At 50.1% G+C, this 20742-nt stretch overlaps 1 protein-coding gene across 1 annotated transcript in view; it reads left to right on the forward strand.

Moving 5' to 3' along the window:
- Positions 1-15092, forward strand: part of MRM1 (mitochondrial rRNA methyltransferase 1) — a 19431-nt gene extending 4339 nt beyond the window's left edge. The window contains exon 5 of the mRNA XM_058703904.1: positions 1207-15092. Within this exon, the coding sequence (XP_058559887.1) occupies positions 1207-1223 (17 nt within the window). The 3' untranslated portion in view covers positions 1224-15092. The remainder of the gene's footprint in view (positions 1-1206) is intronic.
- The last annotated feature ends 5650 nt before the right edge of the window (positions 15093-20742 follow it).

Genomic DNA, 20742 nt, shown 5'->3' on the forward strand with positions numbered 1-20742 from the left:
TCTCACCTCACTGGCCTTCCAGACCTCCTCACCAGTGACTCATCAGTCAGTGCACCTCTGAGAAAGGAACCAATGAACCAGAGCCCTGGCCTTTGGTTCTGTGGAGTGGTGGGGACAGTGTTGCTGTTTATTGTACAACCCACATGGATTTGGTGCTCCTCCCACAGGGTCCCACAAATGGAGCAGAAGCCCCCGGTATAAGTAGTTTAGAGCAGTCTTGGCTACCCATTGGAACCACCTGGCAATCTTTCAAAAACAACTCACACTGGGGACCCACCCCCAGAGAATCTGATGTAATTGGTCAGGGGGCAACCTGGGTATCAGGAGTTTGAAAGCCCCCCCCTCCTGCCCCCAAATGAGTCTAATGTGTACCCCAGGCTGAGAACCACTGGAGTAGGGGCTCCAGGACCTCAGCAGTATTGACATTCTGGGCCAGATAACTCTTTGTTGGATGGCTTGTCCTGTGCCTCATAGGATGTTCAACAACATCCCTGGCTTCTACCCACTAGATGCCAGGAGCACCCCCTGCCCCCCAGTGTGGCAACCAAAAATGTCTCCAGTCATTGCCACATGTCCCCTGGAGGATACAATCGCCCTCGTTGAGAACCACTGTTCTGGAGTATGGGTCCTGGAGGACAGCAACCTAAGTTAAAGTCCTAATTGCTCTGTCACCTTGAACAAGTTCCTTTCCCACCCGAGCCTCAGTCTCCTCATTGGTGAAGGGGGATCACACTACCTTCCCAAGTTGTGGGAGGATAGAGAGGGCAACATGAACTCAGTGCCTTCCACATGGTAGTGCTCAGTAAGAGATACCACTCTTTTCTCTTTGGAATGAAATTATCTTGGGATTCTCGTTTAAAAAGACATTTGAATTTGTTTTAAAAGGGCCCAAGATTGCACGGGTGCCTTGGTGGCTCGGTTGGTTAAGCATCTGACTCTTGACTTCTGCTCAGGTCATGATCTCATGGTTCGTGAGATTGAGCCCCACATCAGGCTCTGTGCTGACAATGCGGTGCCTGCTTGGGATTCTCTCTCCCTGTCTTTCTGCCTGTCCCCCCACTTGCTCACTCCCTCTCAAAATAAATAAATAATAAAATAAAAGGGCCTACTATTGCTTTAAAGTCAAAGTTTTTCCTCTCAAGAAAGAAGAAGAACCTTTTTTTTTTTTTAATTTTTTTTTTAACATTTATTTATTTTTTGAGACAGAGAGAGACAGAGCATGAACAGGGGAGGAGCAGAGAGAGAGGGAGACACAGAATCTGAAACAGGCTCCAGGCTCTGAGCTGTCAGCACAGAGCCCGATGCGGGGCTCGAACCCACGGACCGTGAGATCATGACCTGAGCCGAAGTGGGACGCTTCACCGACCAAGCCACCCAGACGCCCCGAAGAAGAACCTTTTCATAAAACTCCATAGAGATCTCTACCACATTGGTACCCTTGAGCTGTCTGTCCCCAACTGCCACACAGATTCTGACCCTGGCATGTGTCAGCCTTGGGCATATCACACTGCCTCCCCTATCTATGCTGCACTCTTAGCCAAGATCCTAATGTGGTTTTGAACCTTGGCTACACCTTAGGTGGGGTTGGGGGTATGTGTGGTGGTGCGGAGAGGGACAGCTTTAATATTCCAGCTGCCCAGAGGCATCAGAATGATTAGATCAGAATCTCTGCGGCAGGAGCCAGGTCCCATGTTTTTTAGAGCTTCCCGGTTGATGCTAGTATGCTGCCAGATCTGGGAATCACTGGTCTTCAAGCCACCTTCTCATGTCCAAGAAACTGCTTCCAAATCATTCATACCTGTACTTTTGAGTGCATGCCTAAAAGTTTGGGCCAGTCGGCCTTTCATCTGTCCCTAGGTTCAGAAGATGGTGGGTCGAGCCCTGACTCTATTGGCTTCTTACCTGGATGGCTTCTCAGCCTCCTCATCTATAAAATGGGGACAGTGCCTTTAGTACCTGCTCCAGCCAACCCCTTCCCAACAAAGATTTGTAAAAACAAAATGAGAGAGTATCAGTAAAAAGCATTCTGTAATCCTAGGCACTGTGCACCCCAGGACTAGCACATGATAGTACAGACATGGATATAATGGCTCAGTTTATGTATCAAGTTGCCTGGGCCACAGAATGCCCAGATAGTTGGTCAAACCTTATTCTCAGTGTTTCTGTGAGGGTGTTTTTGTATGAGATTGACATCTAAATTTGTAGACTGAGTAAGCCAAAGTGCCCTTTCCATTGTGGGTGGACCTCATCCAATCAGTTGAAGACCTGAATAGAGGGAGGGGAAAAAAAAAAAAAAAAAAAAAAAAGCTTCTCCCCTAAGAATTCTTCCTGCCTTTTGGAACTGAAACATGGGCTTTTTCTGGCCTCAAGCCTGCTGGCCTTTAGATGGGAACTGTGTCATTGGCTCTCCAAGGTCTCCAGCTTGCTGTTCTCTGCAGAACCTGGACTTGCCAGACTCATAACCACATGAGCCAAGTCCTCATAATAAATAAGCATTATATGTGTGTATATAGATAAGTATACAGATATATATATCACCTGTTGGTTCTGTTTCTCTGGAGAATCCCAACTAATAGACTTGATGGAAATGAACTGAGATGTCCTGGTGTTCCCTCCATGTGGCAGTAGAGAATCGAGCTCTGTTCTCTGGGAACAAACCCATCATGGAACCTAGAAGTTGGGGTTTGGGGTACTCGGGGTTCAGAGCCTGCTTTCCTGCCCATGGACTCCTATGTCATGTCTGGAACCTTATCTAACTTGCTTTGGGCATGTTGTTCAGTTTTCTGGGTCCCAGTAGTCCGAGCCATCTAGAGGGCCACTCTCGGTGCTAAAAGCCAGGCACAGGGGCTCCTCCCTGCTTCATCCCATGGGCAGCAAGCCAGCTGGCCTCTGGGAAGGCAGGCTCACTTGAACTAAAAGGAATTGAGGCCGTAATTACCTGCCATGCACACAGGTATGTAGTTAGGTCGTGCAAACCAGGCATTTCCAAAACGAAGGACCTGAGACCCTAAGGCAAAGGATGAGGTCTGAATTTCTTTGTGGTGGCCTGATGCATACAGGCTGCTCAGCAAGTATGGTTAAATACACAGGAGCTGGGGCAGCTGTGGCTGTGGGTATGAAGACAGAGGCAAGGTGGAGGTCCATCCTCTGCAGGGCAGGGTAAGGATGACCCTGAAGAGCCACATTTAAGAATGTGAGACTGACTGTTAAGTAGCTCTTGCTTTGAGTTCCAATTCTGACTTGCTGGTAGTGTAAATATGGACATATCCCTTAACTTTTCCAACAGCCTCCACTTCAGAGGATCAGAGTGCGGATTAAATGAGCTCACTCATGTAAAGCCCTCAGCCCAATCCTGGAGGAGCATGGCAGCTGTTTTTGCAGCACCTGAGCTGCATGGGCTCCGCTGTCCTGCCACCCTGGCCTCAATTTCCCCATAGACTCTAAGACATATTTCAGCTGCAATACACAAGGAGATGTACTCCTGAGAGCAGCTGGAGGGGGTTGGAGAGGGGAGGGGATTGGAATGACATTGGCAAGATCCTCCTTTGTCAGGCCTCCCCACCCAAGAGGGAAAGGGTCTCAGAAGGTTGGTATTCCAGAACAGCTGAATTGTGGCCAGCACCCCAGCCCCTTGCAGAGCTGGAAATTTGTTTGTTTGGTTGGGTTTTGGCAGGAGGGGAAATTGCCAGCTCCTTTCCCGAGGCTGAGGTCCTAAACTAGACCCTCCCCCATCACTCTTGCAGGGCCAGGCGCCAGGGATCCCCACAGTTTGTAAATGTAATCAACCTTGAGGTCTCCGGCTTCCACAGGTGCAATTAGCATGCCCATCTGCTAATCCCTGATTAATGATGTTTACAAACATGGGACTCCACTCACAGAGTTGCTCAGCCCCTCCCTCTAGGACCTGGAGGCAGGGCTCTTCCTAACACACACCCCTCCGTAAACACACATACTCTTTCAGGGCTGTGCTCCTCTCCCTCCCCTTTCCCAGGCAGGGGGCAGAGCTGGAGTCCCTCCTTGGAGTCACCTGGCCCAACTCTCATTGCACCCATGGAAAGAAGACCCAGAGAGAGCACACAGGGAGACCATGAGGTTTGGTGGTAGGGCTAGGCTCCTGTTCTTCCCTCTTTCTTCCCCGTTCTGGAACCTCTGGGTACATGGGTGGGCCCGCTGCCTTTATTCACCACACCGGCTCCAGCTCTGGGGCTACATGTACATGTCTCTCTGCATGGAGGGTCCCAAGGGTTAGGATCCTCTACCTGTTCCCAGACAGAGGAACATTCCCACTCCGCCCACCTTCCCTCTGAGGACTCTTGCAGGCCCACGCCAAAAAGCACAGTAGCAAAAATATTAAGAATGCAGACTTCTGAGTCAAGAAGGCCCTGCCTCCAAATGTTGGCTCTACCTCAGGCCAGTCACTTAATCCAATTGAGCCTCAGTTTTGTCACCTACAAAATGGAGATAAGGATAGTAGGTACTACTACTACAAACATAGTTTGTGATGATTCATTACTGGATTTAGGAAATGGACTTGGCATAGTGCACGGGACATAGTAGGTGCTTAATAATACAAGCTTTTTATTGTAGGGAAGATGATGATGATGATGAAAATGAACAGAAGCATCTGAAGCTACAAAGATGCCCAGGGACTTCCTCTTCTCCCCTCACCCTCCTCTCTGGGGAGTAGGGCAGGTCCCAGCTCATTACTGGTGGGGGTTAGGGTGGAAGTGTCAGATTGGAATCACTCCTGGGTCTGTTCACAGCTTCCCTGTTTCATTAACACCTCCCTGGTGGTCTTTAGCTCATCCTCCTGGGGGAGGTGCTCCAGAAAGTTCTCACTACCCCCTACTCAGCCAGAGCTCAATGTGCCCCATTCCTAGGTCTGGAATCAGATGCACATAGAGAAGGTTTTATGTGGCAGAGAGGTGGCCACTGGCCAGGAGGCTGTCACTATCCCCTCCCCTCAGGGTCCTGGAGGCCTGGTCAGGAGACATAGTACCTGGGACTGCCTCTTTCTTTTTCCTCCCCATCAACCTCTCATCAGTAAATTCTAGTCACCCAGCCCCACTGCATCCCAACCTGGACACTTCTTCCTTTCAAATCTGTGACTTGATGTGAGCAGCGCCAGCTTGGGTTCTAATCCTGGTTCACCTTTTCCCAGCTGGATGACCTAAGGAAAATCGCTTATTTTCCAGGACATTCAGTTGCTTCTGTAAAAACAGGGACACCATACCTATAGCAGGGTAGCACAGGGCTCAGAAAATTGTAAATTCTCAATAATGCAGCCATTGTTATTTTGCAGGCACAACAACTAATCTCTGAATTATATTTTTAAATCGCAGAGCCCTGTTTAGCCAACCGGGGTGGGTGGGGGAGCAGAGCCATGTTTAGAGAAGCTCCAGTTAATTGTCCCAGTTTCTTCTCCAGACTGGGAAAAAGGAGTGGGGCTGGGCAATGAATTAGGACCAGGAGATTACTATCTTGGGCTCTGGGAAGGCTGCTTCTAAACAATGTTCCTCTCCAGACACTCCAAGAAGGATTCTGATGGAAATACTATGCCCTCTCTGTCACAATATTCCATTTCAGAGGAGACCCTTCACCAGCTGTGGGCCAGGAAGGAGGGGCTGGGCCCAGCTGCCCCCTGCCCCAACCCTGCAGCTGGCTGAACTTGGCTGGCCCTGCTTTCTCCTGCCACCTCTGTACTTCCTCTTCCCTTCAGGCTCCCAGCTCTTTTGCTGAGGTTTGTGGGTGTCAGAAGAGAGACTCCATGAGAAGTGTCACCTTTTGTGGTTGATCTGTAGTCTCAAAAAAAAATGTCAGTTGGCTGAGCAGTTTCCTCTAGAAAGAAGAAACCAAGGCACAAGTCTGCATATAAGGGAGGCGGCAAGACAGTGGGCTTTGTCCCTTCTTGCAAGTAACCCCCAAGCCCCCACAGGCCTCTGTGGAGCAGACATGAAAGCCCCTCCCACCTCTAGGAATCCCCACTCCTGTCTTTTACATAATCAAGGCAGGAGTTGGCTTCACTCCTTTTATATTCCCAGGTCTCAGCCCAGGGCCAGGCACATACTGGGTATTTAAAAATCACAGATAAGCACATAAATGGGTCCTGAGGTTGGAGACTCACTGCCTCTCCCTCCTTTTCTCTATTGTAGGTTGGAGGCAAATAGCTCAATTCCAGCTGGCCCTCCCCTTCCACTTTTGGAGAAGACAAGACACAAATGATTCCCTAGCCACAGCTGCTCTTGATTCTCTGCAACAAAAGAGCTAATCGAGAGTGAGGGGATGCTCTGTAGAACCCTTCAGCCCTCGACCCTGCTGAGACCCATCTGTATCCAGGCCCTGCACAGATGCCCTTCCCATAGATGGGGGGACTAGCTGGGGGTCAGGCACAGCAAGGAGCAGGATCTTGTTTGAATCAGAGCCCTGATACCAACACACATACTTAGAACAGTCTCACTGCAGTGGGTATGGGACCCTGAAGCCATGTGCACAGCAGGGTGATGGGTGATGATGATGATGGTGATGATACTAACATTTATTATGTACTTACCATGTGCTAACGGTTTTATGTGCCTTGTCTCATTTAGTCCTCATGATGCTTTGGGGTAGGCACTGTTATTACCTTTCGTTTATAGATAGGAAACTGGGGCCCAGAAAGGTTAAGTAACTTACCTAAGGTCATGCTGTGACAATCAGAAGGGTTTATAGGGGGTGGGGGATGGAAGGTGGGGAGCTGAGCTTAGAAGGAGAGACCTTCCAGCTCAAGCATCAGCTAGGAGGCCTTCAGTTGAGGAAGCCAAATCTGCACACAGCCACCCTCCCCCCACCCCCACAGCACTAAACCCTCCCCCATGTAATACCCCTAGCCCCTCTCTCCACTCCACTTCTCCTGAACCATCCTGACAATCTCTAAGTGGGGCATCCTGCAGAGGGGTGTGGGGACCATGTCCTTCAGCTTGCCACGTGGCTGTGGGTGGTATGCCCAGGCTGGAGGTCAGAATACACAGCTCGAGCTACTGTGGGGTGCAGTAAAGAGCCTGGACTCCCAGAGACACCCAGATTTAGGTTTAAGTCCTGGACCTGCTCCCAAACCAAGGCTCAGGCCTTGGTCCAGTTTCTTAACCTCTGAGGTTCATTTCCTTTCTGTAAAATGGCACCAGTAATCTTTCTCCCAGGGTTGTGCTGGGGCCTGAAAAAAGGTGCTCACGGCACGTGGTAGGCCTTCAAGAACTCTTCCCAGCCTGCCTCTTCCTTCTTTCTCGGGGCTTCCGTCTGTGTCTGTCTCCTTGCTTTCCTAGCTTGGGGTCTGGTGCCTCCCCTCTCTCAGCTCTGCCTGTTTTTTGATGATCTCTGTCATGTCTGCCTGTCACTGGGGGCTCCCTGTTGCTGCTCCCTTTCTAGGGCTCTGTCTCTATACCCTTTCTGCCCCTCTCCTCTCCTCTCCCTTGGCTCCTGATACCCTGGGGGCTGATCGATGGCAGCCGCTGGTTATCGATTGGAGTGGGCGTCCAAGTGTGGCTGCTGGAGGCCGGTATTGATGGACAGGATTGGTGCCCAGGCTGGGCGGAGTGGCAGTTGGGGAGCCTGGGGCTGCAGGGGAAGTGGGGCTCCCCCTCCCCTGCCAGGACCTGGGATGGGAGTCCTTAAAGCTGCAGACCCTGCCACTAGGATGGGGGTAGAGGATGGGACAGAAGGTCTCTGAGGACAGAAGGCCAAGGCTTGGCTCATGCTGTCACTTAACAAGATTTACTGAGCACCTACTATGTGCCAGCTGGGGATATTAGCAGTAAGCAAGTCAAAAATCAATAAGTAAAATTATGTAATGTGTTATGCAAGAAATAGAGCAGAGGGAAAAGGGTATGGAAGTGCAGTGGTTGGGAGAAAGTACTGTTTTAAATGGTGTAGTGAAGGAGGGGCCTCCTTGAAAAGGTGACCTTTTAAGTAAAGACCTGAGGAGAGTGAAGGAGCAAGCCATTTGAGAGCATTCTGAGCAGTAGAAACACCAAATAAATGCAAAGACCCCCTGTCGGGGGCCATGCTTCATATGCTCTAGGCTGGGGGTATGGTGTGCCTGGAGTGGGGTGAGGGATAAGGAGAGCAGGAGAAAATGGGTAGGAGAGGGAATGAGGGCAGGGGCCCTATAGGGCTTGGAGTGGACAGTCAGTCCGGGGATGACAGTTGTCCCAACTCCAGTCTGAGAGGCCTGAGCAGCTTCCACCAACGGTAGCTTCCAGAACATGGTTCTGCTGCTTCTGAAACTCCATGTGTGGAGTTTCACACCAATATCCCAGGCCATTCACTGCTTGGCCAATGAGATAAATGCTCACAGGTTGGATTCTGTGGTTGAGTTGAGAACTATGAGACTCAGAGACATTTGGCAACTTGCCCCAGGTCATGAAGGAAATAGCAGAGCTGGGACTCAAATCCAGTTCTGTCTGGCTCCAAAACCATTGCTTTTTCCTTCTTTCCTGGTTACCGTCTTAACCATTTTTAAGTGTATAATTCAGTAGTTAAGTTTACTCACATTGTAGTACCATAGACCTGCAGATCTTTTCCATCTGAAACTGAACCAAAACTCTGTACCCATTAAATAAGAACTCCCTGCTCCTCTTGCCCCAGCCCCTGACAACCATCACTGTATTTTCTATGTATCTATGTATGTGACCTTTTTTATTTTAATATTTATTTTTGAGAAACAGAGAGTGCAAGAAAGGAAAGGGCAGAGTCGGGGGGACACACAGAATCTGAAGCAGGCTCCACATTTTGTTTATCCATTTATTGGTTGACTGACACTTGGGTTGCTTCCATGTCTTGCCTATGGTGAAAAATGCTGCAATGAACATGGACGTACACATATCTCTTTGAGATCCTGTTTTCAGTTCTTTTGAATATATACCTAAAAGTGGGATTGCTGGATCATATGGTAGTTCTATCTTTATTTTTTTGAGGAACCTACATACTGTTTTCCATAGCATCTGTAACCATTTTACCCTGCCAGCAACAGTGCCCAAGGGTTCCAACTTCTTCACATCCTCACCAACACTTGTTATTTTGTTTTGTTTTGTTTTTTGATAGTAGTCATCCCAATGGGTGTGAGGTGATATCTCATTACTGGTTTAATTTCCTTAATGACTGATGATGCTGAGCATATTTTCCTATGCTTATTGGCCAAGTGTATATCATCCTTGCTGAAATGTTTATTCATGTCCTTTGCCCAATTTTTAATTAGGTTATTTGTTGTTGCTGTTGTTTGTTGTTGAGTTGTAGGAATTCTTTATATTTTTTGGATATTAACCCCTCATCAGATGATGATTTGCAAATATTTTCTCCTATTCTGTAGATTACCTTATCACTCTGTTGATTGTGTCCTCTGATGTACAGAAGTTTTAAATTTTGATTTAGTCCTATTTATCTATTTTTTCTTTTGTTGCCTGTGCTTTTGCTATCATACCCAAGAAACCATCACTGAGTCCATCCAAAATTATTGTTTTTAACTACTTCTCTCCACTGTCAGGAATTCTGCCAACACCTTTAGGTCAAATTGGGCAGGCAGTGACCCAGAGGGCAGGGCTGGAACCAGTGGGAAGTTCAGGGAGACAGCAGCTCAAGCTAACAGAATTCCAGAGGCTGAATGGGGTACTTTGGAGGTAGTGAGGTCCCTGTCACTGGAGGAATATAAGCACTCAGATGACCATTCAGGTAGGATGTTGCACAGGAACTTCAGGTAGAGGACGTTAAGGTTGGGTTGATGGCCTCTGATCTCTTATAGAATTCAGCAAGGAAGGATGGGGAGCTCAAAGCTTGCCAGTGAAGTGGGGTGGGGTGGGCAGGATGGCAGCTGACAAGTGTACCATCCTCTGTGCCTGGGGAAGTCTTGTATTGGGATCTATGTGTGGAGGAGATTCCCTGTGTTCTTGTCATGCTGGAGCCTAAACCCAAGCTCTGACCCCAGATGGCCCAAGGATCTTGGACCCCTGGGCTGGAAGATAAGAGAGATGAAGATGTGGCTCCTTCATCACCTATGAGGGGCTGCTTGTGAGCCAAATGGATGAAACAAGGACTTAAGAGCCTGGTAGACCTTGATTAAGGTACTGCCTGAGGCACTCACTGGCTGGATGAATTTGGGCAGTCTCTTTGACTTCTCTGATCCTCATCCTCATCTGAGCAAGGGGCTGCCACCTCTCTTATAGGGTTTTTTGCAGAATGACAATAACAGGTGGCTGGAGCCTGACACATCCTCAGTGAACTCCAGTGATCGCATTTAAGCACTCATAATTGCCTCTCAGCACCCTCCAAAGCCAATAACCCTGAATGGGCTATATATTCCCTACCCTCTGGTGACCACTTCCCACTGTTCTTGGCCCTGGCCAGCCCCTCATTCCTTTTGAGGGCAGGGAAATCCAGACTCCTGGATCCGGAACCCAGCTCAGCCATGACAGATACCTGAGCTGGACCAGGGGCCCTCTCCGGGCCTTGTGGGAAGTGCTGGATGGCATTCTGATATCCTGTCTGTTGGTCCTCTGTCTCTGCCTGTCCCTGTGGCTACTAGGCCTGGACCTTCCTCACTCTGGTTGTGCAGTCTTTCCCAGCCTGCCCTGCATTCTGTGACCTGACTCATCTCCCACGTTGCACCCAGAAATTTCCCCCACATTACCCCCAGCCCAGCCCATCATGGAGAAAAATCAAATCTCATTAAAGGCCATTGATTTTCCTCCAAATTTGCTGCGAGTACACTTCGAGGCTTCTCAGTATTACTGTCGGTTCCCATCTTCAACCCCTCAACTACCACCATATCTTCCTCAGGGAAACTGAGAAGCATTGGGCTGGCAGGCAATAGGGAGTGTGAGAGGTTGTAGATACTGTCTGCTGGAGCCTCCAGCCCACTCTGGCCCTTCAGCGTGGCAAGACCCTGAATATGGCACTGATTTATTTCTCTGCCTGGTTACCCCCATCTTAGGCAGAGGGGTATGTGTTTCTGCGTGTGTATGTCTGTCCCTGTGTGTTGGTGTGTGATTTTGTGTCTGCATGTGTGTCTGTGGGTGTCAGCACTGTGTCTCTGTGCACCTGTGTCTATTTCTATATCTGTGTGTGTGTCTATAAGTGTGTGTGTGTATCTGCATGAATGCAGTGTGGAGTGGAGGTCTTGGCTTGCAGTTGAACTCTGAATGCTGTGCTGCCCATGAAACAGCCAGCCTGAAGAAGGGACTTGACTTGGGGTAAACCCAAGATATGGTTCTCTTCCTAGGGGTCAAGGACTAGGTAGGGCTCTGGAGGAGGAGGGGACACAGGCTTCTCTGCCCTCTCGCATTCACCCCTGCTGTCCCTTTGTCATCTTGGAAAATGGGGCACCTTGCTGACTTTGTTGCAGTATTAGGTTTGGGGTTTGGGGGCTGGTGGGAAAGATTCCCAACCTAATGTTGGAGGCGGGCACGAATTCTTTCTCTCCTCCAATCTGAACTAAGAGTCCCAGGTGGGCATGTTTAAGTCAAATGGCCATATATTCACCTGGTGAGTCTGGAGAGAGTAGGTTAGGAGAGAAGATGGGCAGTGAGGGTGCCAGGGAGGCTTTGTGACATGGAAGGCATTCCTGTCTGCCCGGGTCATGTTCCTAGCATAAAGTCAAACATCAAGGCCAGCCTTAATGGGGAAAAAAGTCATGGACAGGGCCCTTTGGCTTTTGGGGGGTGAAGTGACTTTCAGCTTGGCTATAGGCCGGGCCACTTGCCTCTAGCCCACCTTCCAGGGCCTAGAGGTCAGCCATGGTGCTGGACTGGCCTTCTAAACCCTAGGACACGGCTGAGCTACCCCAAGGAGCAGCCTCAATGGGGCCTCCTGTAAATTTGGGGGTGGAATGGTTCCCTGGTTATGCATCCTCAGTGAAGCCTCACCCACTACCCATACCCCAACCCTGTGCAAGACATGTCAAGTTCATGACTGTGAATGCATGTTCTCCCAGAGGCCTCTGCCAGGGAGCTGGGAGCAGCACTCTGGGTTCTGGGGACAGGCCAGATTTATGGCACTGGGAGAAATATTTAGGCCTGAGACAGTTTGGTTGTGTTAATTATGGAAATCTAAAGATAATCTATATTTAATGCTGAATTTTGTCAAATTTGCTAAAGAATTAGGGGAGCGTGTGCAAACAGTGACACTTCAATGAAGAACAAGGTGCAATTAAACTCTGAAATTTACAGTGGAATAATTGGAGAGCATGACAAATATAGTTATCAGCAGCAACTAATTAGGGGTCTGCTCGAGGTTTCTGGGCTTGATTAATCTCGCCTGGATGCTAATAAGTTATGCTGGGCAGCTGATACTATTTGTCGCCTCCTACTTTCCACTCTCTCTCCAGAGCTCTTGGGGATTGGGGATGTGACCCATTCGGTCCTTCCCTCTGTACAGCCTGGCCTAAAGGGGGAGAATAAGGTCACCAGAGCTCCTATGCTGAGACCCCCTTCTCCAACTAAGGATGGCATGGACACCTTGAGTGGCATGCCCCTGACCAGGCATCCTGGGGTCTTACTTGAGACTTGTTGGGATTGGGGGAAAGAGGGTTGGGGCTGAGTTTTGGGGTCTAGCTGGGCTTCAGTGGGTCATATTTCTTCCCTCCCTGTTGACATGGCTCAGCCTGACTCCCACCTCTGTCTTTTACTCTACACCTCATGGGAAGGGTCAATGAAAGCCCCTGACTCCGACTCAAGAGAGATCCATACAACTGTTCCTTAGCCAAACACCCACCTCCTCTTTCCCTGCCAGGTCTCTGCTAATCTTCCTTACTGCTGATTGTGGCCAAGCCTTAGATCCACTGACTAAAGCTTAGGCCTGTGCTGGAGCTGTTATCTAGCTGGAGTGTGGCCAGTACCCTGGGCATTGCTGCCAGGTCCAGCTGTGAAGCTAAAGCCATCCCCTTCCTCTCTCTGTCTCTCATCTTGTCTCTGAGTCTCTCTGCCTCATGACCCAGAAACTTCCCTGGTCTCTGTGTGACTAGTCGGGAGTCACCCCTCAAGAACTCTCTTCTCCATTGCCCACCTTTCCCTCAGAAGTTCTCCTGTCAGGTCCCCCACCTGGGGTCCCCCAGGGCCATATGCATGCTGAACAGTCCCCCTTTCATCTCCTGCCTTTGCTCAATGTTGTCTGGCACAGGATGGGAACTCCAACTGGCAGCCTCAGAGGAGGTGAGTGAATCTAAAATGGGAAGTTGGATGAACGGCTTCTTTGTGGATGTCTTCAGTATGCCAGAACTCTCCAAGCGTGAGCGTGAGTGTGTGTGTCATAGGAGACTGGGACCCTGATATGGCTGGTGGAGAAGATAGCTGGGAGAAAGTGCAGGAGGAGGACAGGGGCCTCCAGAATGCCTCCCTCTAGTATCTGGGCCAGAGTGGTCCTACTCCTGGGAGAAGGAGCCATTGCTTCCTTGAGACCTCCGTTTCTCTTCCTGCTTGTGATCTGAAGAGTTTTGAAGTCAGACGCCCCTGGGCATGTGTCCCCGCCTTAGGGGTCCTGGGCTGTTCCTAACCATGTCAAGTCTTGATTTCTTTCTTGTGGAACAGGGATAATTACTTCAGGGCACTTGTCCCCAGGGTTACCAGGATCTCCAGAAAAGGGCGAGGAGCTGAGCAGGCCCTCAGTAAATGGGGCTCCCTCCCCGCTGCCTCTCTTCTTCCTTCTATCCCTCCCCTCCCCCAAATCTGAATTCCCTGAGGCTTGCACGGTTGTCCCTGTGGCTGTCAGACTCCTCCACCAGAGGGCGATAGGTGCTGCGGGCACAAGCAAAATGGACCCCAGTATAGGCTGCATCCACAATGGGCCTGCCTCGCCTGTGCTGTCTCCTGAACTTCAGGGCGGGAAGATTTGAGGTCAGGGAGTATTTTGTTCCCTTCTATGCACAGCTAACACACTCTAAGATTTGGGCGAAAATTAGAGAACAAGCTTCTTAACGTTTGTACACTGAAGCAAGTTTACCAGTCACCACTGATGTCCTGAGTCTCTGGGGCAAGGCTTAGTTGGCCCATTTTACAGATGAGGAAATATGAATTGGTCATTACTTACGTTTGCAGAGACTGGCAAGTCACAAGTGCAGAATGCATTGGATAAACCAAGGCTCAGAGCAAATTTGCTGAGGGTGAAGTGGCTTGTAAGAGGGGAGTTGGGACTCAAACCTGGGCTTCCCTGACTTCTAAGTTAGCAACTTTTCCTCTGACCCAGTTTTTCTGATCAATCAAGACTCTGGTCTAATCCCTCCTTGTCCTGTCACAGCCCCTGCTTCTGAGGCAACTGGAAATGGTGCCTTAGGCTTCAGACTCCAGCCTCTAAATCCTAGGGGCTGTGGGTCCGTGGATAGATCACTAGCTCCTCTGAGCCACAGCTTTCTGTAAAATGGTCAGGTGATGCTTACTCTCTTCTTTGCAGGGTATTATGGGGGTGAAATGAGATGATGGACACAGAGACCCCTCTCCCCTAGGATGGGCTCCCTGTGAACCTGGGCTGGACGTTCCCCTAGGGACTCTTGGTCTGTCACTTGGAGCTGAGAGGAGGAATGCAATACCCACAGGTCGCCTTCAGCCTTTCTCTGGGGGAAGAAGAGAGATGGGGTGGGGAGGGCTCCTTTCTCAGGAACCTCCAGCCCTTGCAGCTGCTAGAAGTGATCTGGCTCCGTTGCTATGGCAACGAGGGCCAGCCGCCTGCAGAGCCTTCCTGTGCCAGCCGCCTTGACCTCACTTAGGATGATTACCTTTTGGCAAATAAAATAATTGTGTTAATAAAGAGGCTGTTCGCCCCCTCATCCCCCACCCTGCTTGGCCTGTTCCCCATCCCCACCCCGGGGAGAAAGAGAGGCTTCCCCCACCCAATTACCCCTGGCCTGTGGGATGCCTTACTCTTAAATAAGTTGTTGATGGAGATCCTGGCTGGGTTTTAATTTTTGCTGATTTTAACCACCTCCCATCTTCCCCATCTTGCTTTCTGCCTTCTTGCCCCTACGTCTTTGTTGAAGTTGTACAGTTGAGTTAATATGACTCTTCTGTCTTCCTTCCATGGGGCTTTGAGCACCCACTGGGCCTCCCAAGCTATTACAATAATAAATTCTACTTACTGTGGGCCTGCTGTGTGGTATAGCCTTTACAAGTGCTTTCACACATGTCCTCTCCTCAATCCCTACAACGGCTGTGCAAGTCACGAACTTCAATACCACTTTACAGAGGAGAAGACCGGGGCTCTGGGAGACAATATGTTTTGTTTTTTAATTTTAACTTATTCTTATTTTTTGAAGTCTATTTATTTATTTCGAGAGGGAGAGAGAGTGAGTGGGAGAGGGGCAGAGAGAGGGAGAGAGAGAGAATCCCAAGCAGGCTCCATGCTGTCGACGTGGAGCCCAATTTGGGGCTCGAACTCACAAACCATGAGATCATGACCTGAGCTGAAACCAAGGGTTGGCCGCTTAACTGACTGAGCCACCCAGATGCCCCTACTTATTTATTTTGAAATTGAAGTATCATCGACATACGATATGACATTAGTTTCGGGCGTACAGCGTGGTGATTCGACATCTCTGTGTGTTATGCCGTGCTCACCAGAAGTATGTCTACCATCTGTCACCGAGCAACACTATTACAATACCATTGACTATATTCCCTGTGCAGTACCTTTCATCCCTGTGACTTATTCCTTCCATAACTGGAAGCCTATAGAAAATGTGTGTTTTGACAGGGCCAGGAACTTGGTCAGAACTCTGGATTGGAGAACAAGCTCTCCTAACAGGATATGGCCATTTAGCCTGGGAACATTCGGTTCAGTCACTGGCAGATACACACTGGTCACTGGGCTGGGCTTCCAGAGGGTCAGGGAGAAGAGATGGGCCTATCCACAGAACATGCAAGATGCAGTGTGGCCAGTGCTCAGAGAGAAAGAAAATGATGGAGCCCCAGCTCAAAGTGCTGTGGAAGCAGACATCATGACAGATCCCCTGAGGGGGACAGGGAGGACAAGACTAGCAGTGGTGGAGATTCTGGTAAGTGGCTGACACTTTGCTCAGTGCCTCATGTTTGTTATCCCACATGATGTTCATTACAATCCCATTTTGCAGATGAGAAAATAAGGCTCAGAAGGCTTAGGTGAATTTTTCAAGGTCACACAGCCGGTAAAAAGCAAGGAATCAAACCCAGATTTGCTTGACCTCCCTGCCCATGCTCAGTGCTTATTTATCACCCTTCCTGCCAAGTCTGGGAAGGAGAGGGAGAAGGCAAGGTGGGGCAGGAGAGGGGACACAAAACAGGCTTGGTGAGGCATGGAGCACAGTCTCCATATATGGATGGGTCTCTTGGACATCTAATGATGCCTTGGCCACTGTTTATTATTTTAGGCTTTTGTTAAAAATACTTGCCAAGGGGCGCCTGAATGGCTCAGTCGGTTAAGTGTCTGACTTCTGCTCAGGTTTCTCTCAAGGTTTGTGGGTTTGCACCCTGCTTGAGGTTCTGTGCTGATGGCTTGGAGCCTGGAGCCTGCTTTGCATTCTGTGTGTCCCCTCTCTCTCTCTGCCCCTCCCCTGCTCGTGCTCGGTCTCCCTCTCTCAAAAATAAACATTAAAAATTTTAAAATTTTTTTTAAAGAAAAAGAATACTTGCCAAAGAGGGGTTAACAAAATTGTAGCCAGGATTAGTATCAGCAGTCTGGACTTGAGGCCCTTTGTAAGTGTGAGGCCCAGGCCAGAAACCCTTCCTCTTCTTCAGCTCCCTACCCCCCAGAGGCCCTGCCCCAAACAAAGTGACTGGGCAGGGGCAGGCAGGGGATAGGGTGTGCGCTGGGCACACTAGGTGGCGCTCTGATATTGGTCAATCCTCTGAGCGACTGGCAGTGCAGTGGCTGGAGGGCTGGGCAGGAGAAGTCCCTCTTCCTGGACCTGACACCCAGAGCTAGGGCTGGGTAAAGAGGCCCTGGAGATGTCAGAAGCTGGGGGTGGAGGGGGGGCGGCGGTCAGGAGCACTGTTCCTCCCAGTCATAGCTCCTAGTCATTCATGGGGCCCCAAACGGTGGGGCTGAAAGTGGAAGGGGGGCTGTGGAGGAGGGCTTAGGGGTACAGGTAAGGGGGTGAGGGAGGAGATGCCCAGCAGTGTGTGGGTGACCCTGAGTGGTGGAGGGCATCGGGAATGCTGTCCTCTCATTGATCACTACAGCCCAGGCTTCTAAACCCAGCTGCCCCTGGAGGTGGGACTGGCCTACCTCACCTGCCCTTGGAAATCTAGGACAGGTAAGAGGCTGGGAAGGCGAGGTATGTGTAAGCCTCCGGCTACTATTGAAGGAAGCCTTGGGAGATGTTGGCAAGACACAACAGGTACAGGCCCCAAAGACCTGGATTCCTGTCCCTGTTTAGCTGTGTCCTGGCTATGTGACCATGGGCAAGTCTAAGATACCTGCCTCTTTCTTTGTGACACGGGGAGAATTCTCCAAGTTGGGGGCACCTGAACGAGGTCACCCACAGAGGTGCTCAGTGCACCTAGCATGGGGCTTCTCTCTTGTCCCATCAGTTTACAGAAGTGGCATCTTGGTTTCTTCGTTGCCTGCAGGCCTGGAAAATCCTCAGTGATGTTGACTGGTTAATGCCTGGGGTGAAGGCAGCTGGAGCTGCTAATGTTCCAGAGCAGGCCTTCAAAACTTCACCCTGCAGGGGACCATCCTCCAGAGACCCCTGCCCTCAGAGTTTAGCCTTTCCCCTGCTTAGAAATGTGCACCTTAGAGCTGGGCCTGACCACTCCCCTGTCTCCCCCTGTAGGACCCTCTCTGCATACCTGGGGTTCTGTGGGATCTGCAGAGAAGGGGATCCCCAGAAACTCCTGGGGGGAAGGAAGTAGAAGGGCAGACTTGCCTCCGGGCCTCTTTTCCAGTCATCTGCTTGCCTACTTCCCTCATATCTGGTATAGGTGGGGAAACTGAGGCAAGAGGGAACCATGGAGACAAACCACAAATCCCCGAATTCTGGTAGGTGTGGAAGCAAGGTGGTGAACTGACTTCCCAGCCTCCTTGGGGATCTCTGGTGGCGGGGTGCGGTGGAACTCTCAGGAAAGAGGCGTCAGATGGTTGGCTGGAGACCGAAGGAGCTAGGAGAAAAGAAGGACAGGAGCAGTCTGGGATGAGTAAGTCAAGGGTAAGGGGACAGATTTATTCAGTGGACAAACGTTCTGCAAATGTTTAGTGAGACACCTTATGTGGGCCAGGCACTCCTAGGATTCAGGGACCCAGAGGGACAAAGTCCCCACCCTGGGGGAGCGTCCATGGAATCAGGCTGCTTGAGGCTTGACTCCAGGTAGCTCCTTCCCCCAACCACCTAACATCCCTGAGTCCCTATTTCATCATCTGTAAAATGGAGGTAAAATGTCTACCTCGCAGGACTATTGTGAATGTTAGATGCGTGGAAGGTGCTTAGCACCGGGGTTGGCATTTAATGACTGAACTGCTGTGGGTTTTGTCAGTGTTATGGTGGTCACTAGCTCCCGAGAGTGTGACCTTGAGTAGCTGCTCACCTTCCGTGAACGTTGGGTTCCTCATCTAAGAGAAGGGTTTATAATTTTTACCCTCCCCACCTCACAGGACCCTGTTGTGGGGCCTAAACCAATTGAGATAATGCATGGGAAAGATCCACGTAAATTGTGTGTGTATCAGAGACCTTAGCATTTGTGCTCCATCGATCCTTCAGGCTGCCCGAGCTGGGGAGTGCCAGTTGTGTGGTGCCCTGGCAGTTCATGTCAGGATGTTTGTTCCTAGACCTCCGGGGCTGGAACTGAGGTGCTGGTGGAAGTGTGGAGATGAGAGCCAGCCTTGAGGATTGCAGCATTTTCCCAAAGGCCTAGGGAAGTCAGTACATAAATCTCAGAGACTGAGATGGGATCAACCCTTCCCCCCACCCCAACTCCAGGCTAGAAGCTGGGCAGGGCTGTCTGCTGAAGTCAAGGATCCTCTCTCCCCTCTGTGAGTATCCTTTTTTCTGTGAACCCTTCCCTGCCAGGCCTAATTCCTGCTGCCCAGCTACAGAACAACCCAAGGAAAAATAATACAATGGGCTTTACTCTAGAGGTTTTTGATGTCTGCCTCCCAGCATCTCATACAGAGGAGGAGAAGGTGCCTGTCACCTCCATGAGTGTTTATTAGTGCTTGGGGTTCCCTGACCCCAACTGCTCAACCAGCTGGCTGAGTGATGGTGCTGGCCAGGGCTCAGTTTGGGCTCAAACCGCAAGAGGAGACTCCCATCTGGGAGCATTAGGATTGGGGGCAACCCTCCTCCCCTGGGAAATGAGCTGTAGGAGGCAGTGTGGTAGAATAGGAAGTCCATGGGTATTGGGGTCAGCTGGCCTGGGTTCCAGTCTCTAGTGCTGGGGGTGTCTTGGACAAGATGGGATGGTAATAGGACTCACTCTGGAGGGTGGATACACAACTTGCATGAGATCACCTGTGCAATGTACCTTAAACTGAATTCAAGCCTTGCTGTCCAGAGGGTCACTTAACTGGAATTTGGGCAGTTTTGTGGCTTCCCAACCCCCTACCCTCACTGCTTTTCTCAGTTCATTGATTGATCCATTAAGTGAAAGGCATCACAGGGAATGAGTAAGGTGCCATCCAGTTGGGGGATAGGACGTGAGCAGAAAATCCCAGAGTATACTTCCTTTCCAGGAGGACAGCAGAGAAGAAAAAGAGCTTTTCTGGCTGGGAGATACCAAGAAGGTCTCATAAAACAGGGAGTATTTCTCAGATGGCTCCAACTGCCTGACAGGTGGAGAAGAAAAGGGGTGCCCTGTAGAAGGCATGGAATGGGCAAAGGCTGGAGGTGGAAAACCTGAGGACACAGCCACAAAACTGCAAATAGATTGCTTTCCTAGAGCAAAGGGTAAGTGACATGAAACTGAAAGGGAGTTGTCCCAAATTCCTGGATTATTATCACAAAAATGCGCTATGTCAGGGAAGAGCATAGGAGGCTAAATTATTTGGATAATTACTGAAATGTTCTTTCAAATCCCTGGATCTGTTCTGCTCCCTTAAGGTGGCCCACCTCGTTTTTCTTTCCCCTCCAGAATGACAGGCTTCAAGAAATAACAGTGAAGGGAAATATCCCCCAAAGGACATCCCTTTCCCTTCTTCTTCCTCCTCTCCCTCAGCTTCCCATTGTGTCCTTGACACCATTCCCACCCCTCCAAGAAAGAAGGTTGTGTAGGAGGAACATGCAGGGGATGGGGGGGGGGGGCGAAGGCAGAGATAGGTGGTCTGCAAAGTGTCCTTGGATAACCAGGAGGGATGGCCTTGTGTTGGAGATGTCGGGGCCACGTTTCATGCTTGTATCCCTGAAGGCAGATACACGTGGGGGAAGAATCCTGTTCTCTGCCAGAAATACTCATGTCGAGTGATTAACATTAAAGTGGGCTCGCAACTCTTCATTCTTTCCATTATACCAAAAGAAGGGGATGGAGTTTGGGTAGCAGAGGTGGAAGAAGGAGGGGGAGAGAGGAGGGAGAGGAGGCAGAGCTGCCTGCTTTATTTTTCTTATTCCTGGAGCAGGCTGGCAGAGCCTGTCCCTAACAGACAGCAGGCAGCAGGCGAGAACACAGACTAAATGAAAAGACAACTTCGGTCCTTTCCCTCCCTGCTTCTGGCTCACTCTCTGTCTTTCTGTCTCTCTATCTCTGATTCAGGAGACAAATCCCGGGGGACTCCTAGGGCCCGCTGTGCTTCCCGTGAGTTTCATGAGGTGGGTATGATTTTGTTTCT

The sequence above is a fragment of the Neofelis nebulosa genome, chromosome 16, assembly GCF_028018385.1.
Source record: "Neofelis nebulosa isolate mNeoNeb1 chromosome 16, mNeoNeb1.pri, whole genome shotgun sequence".
In the NCBI taxonomy this organism is placed as follows: Eukaryota; Metazoa; Chordata; class Mammalia; order Carnivora; family Felidae; genus Neofelis; species Neofelis nebulosa.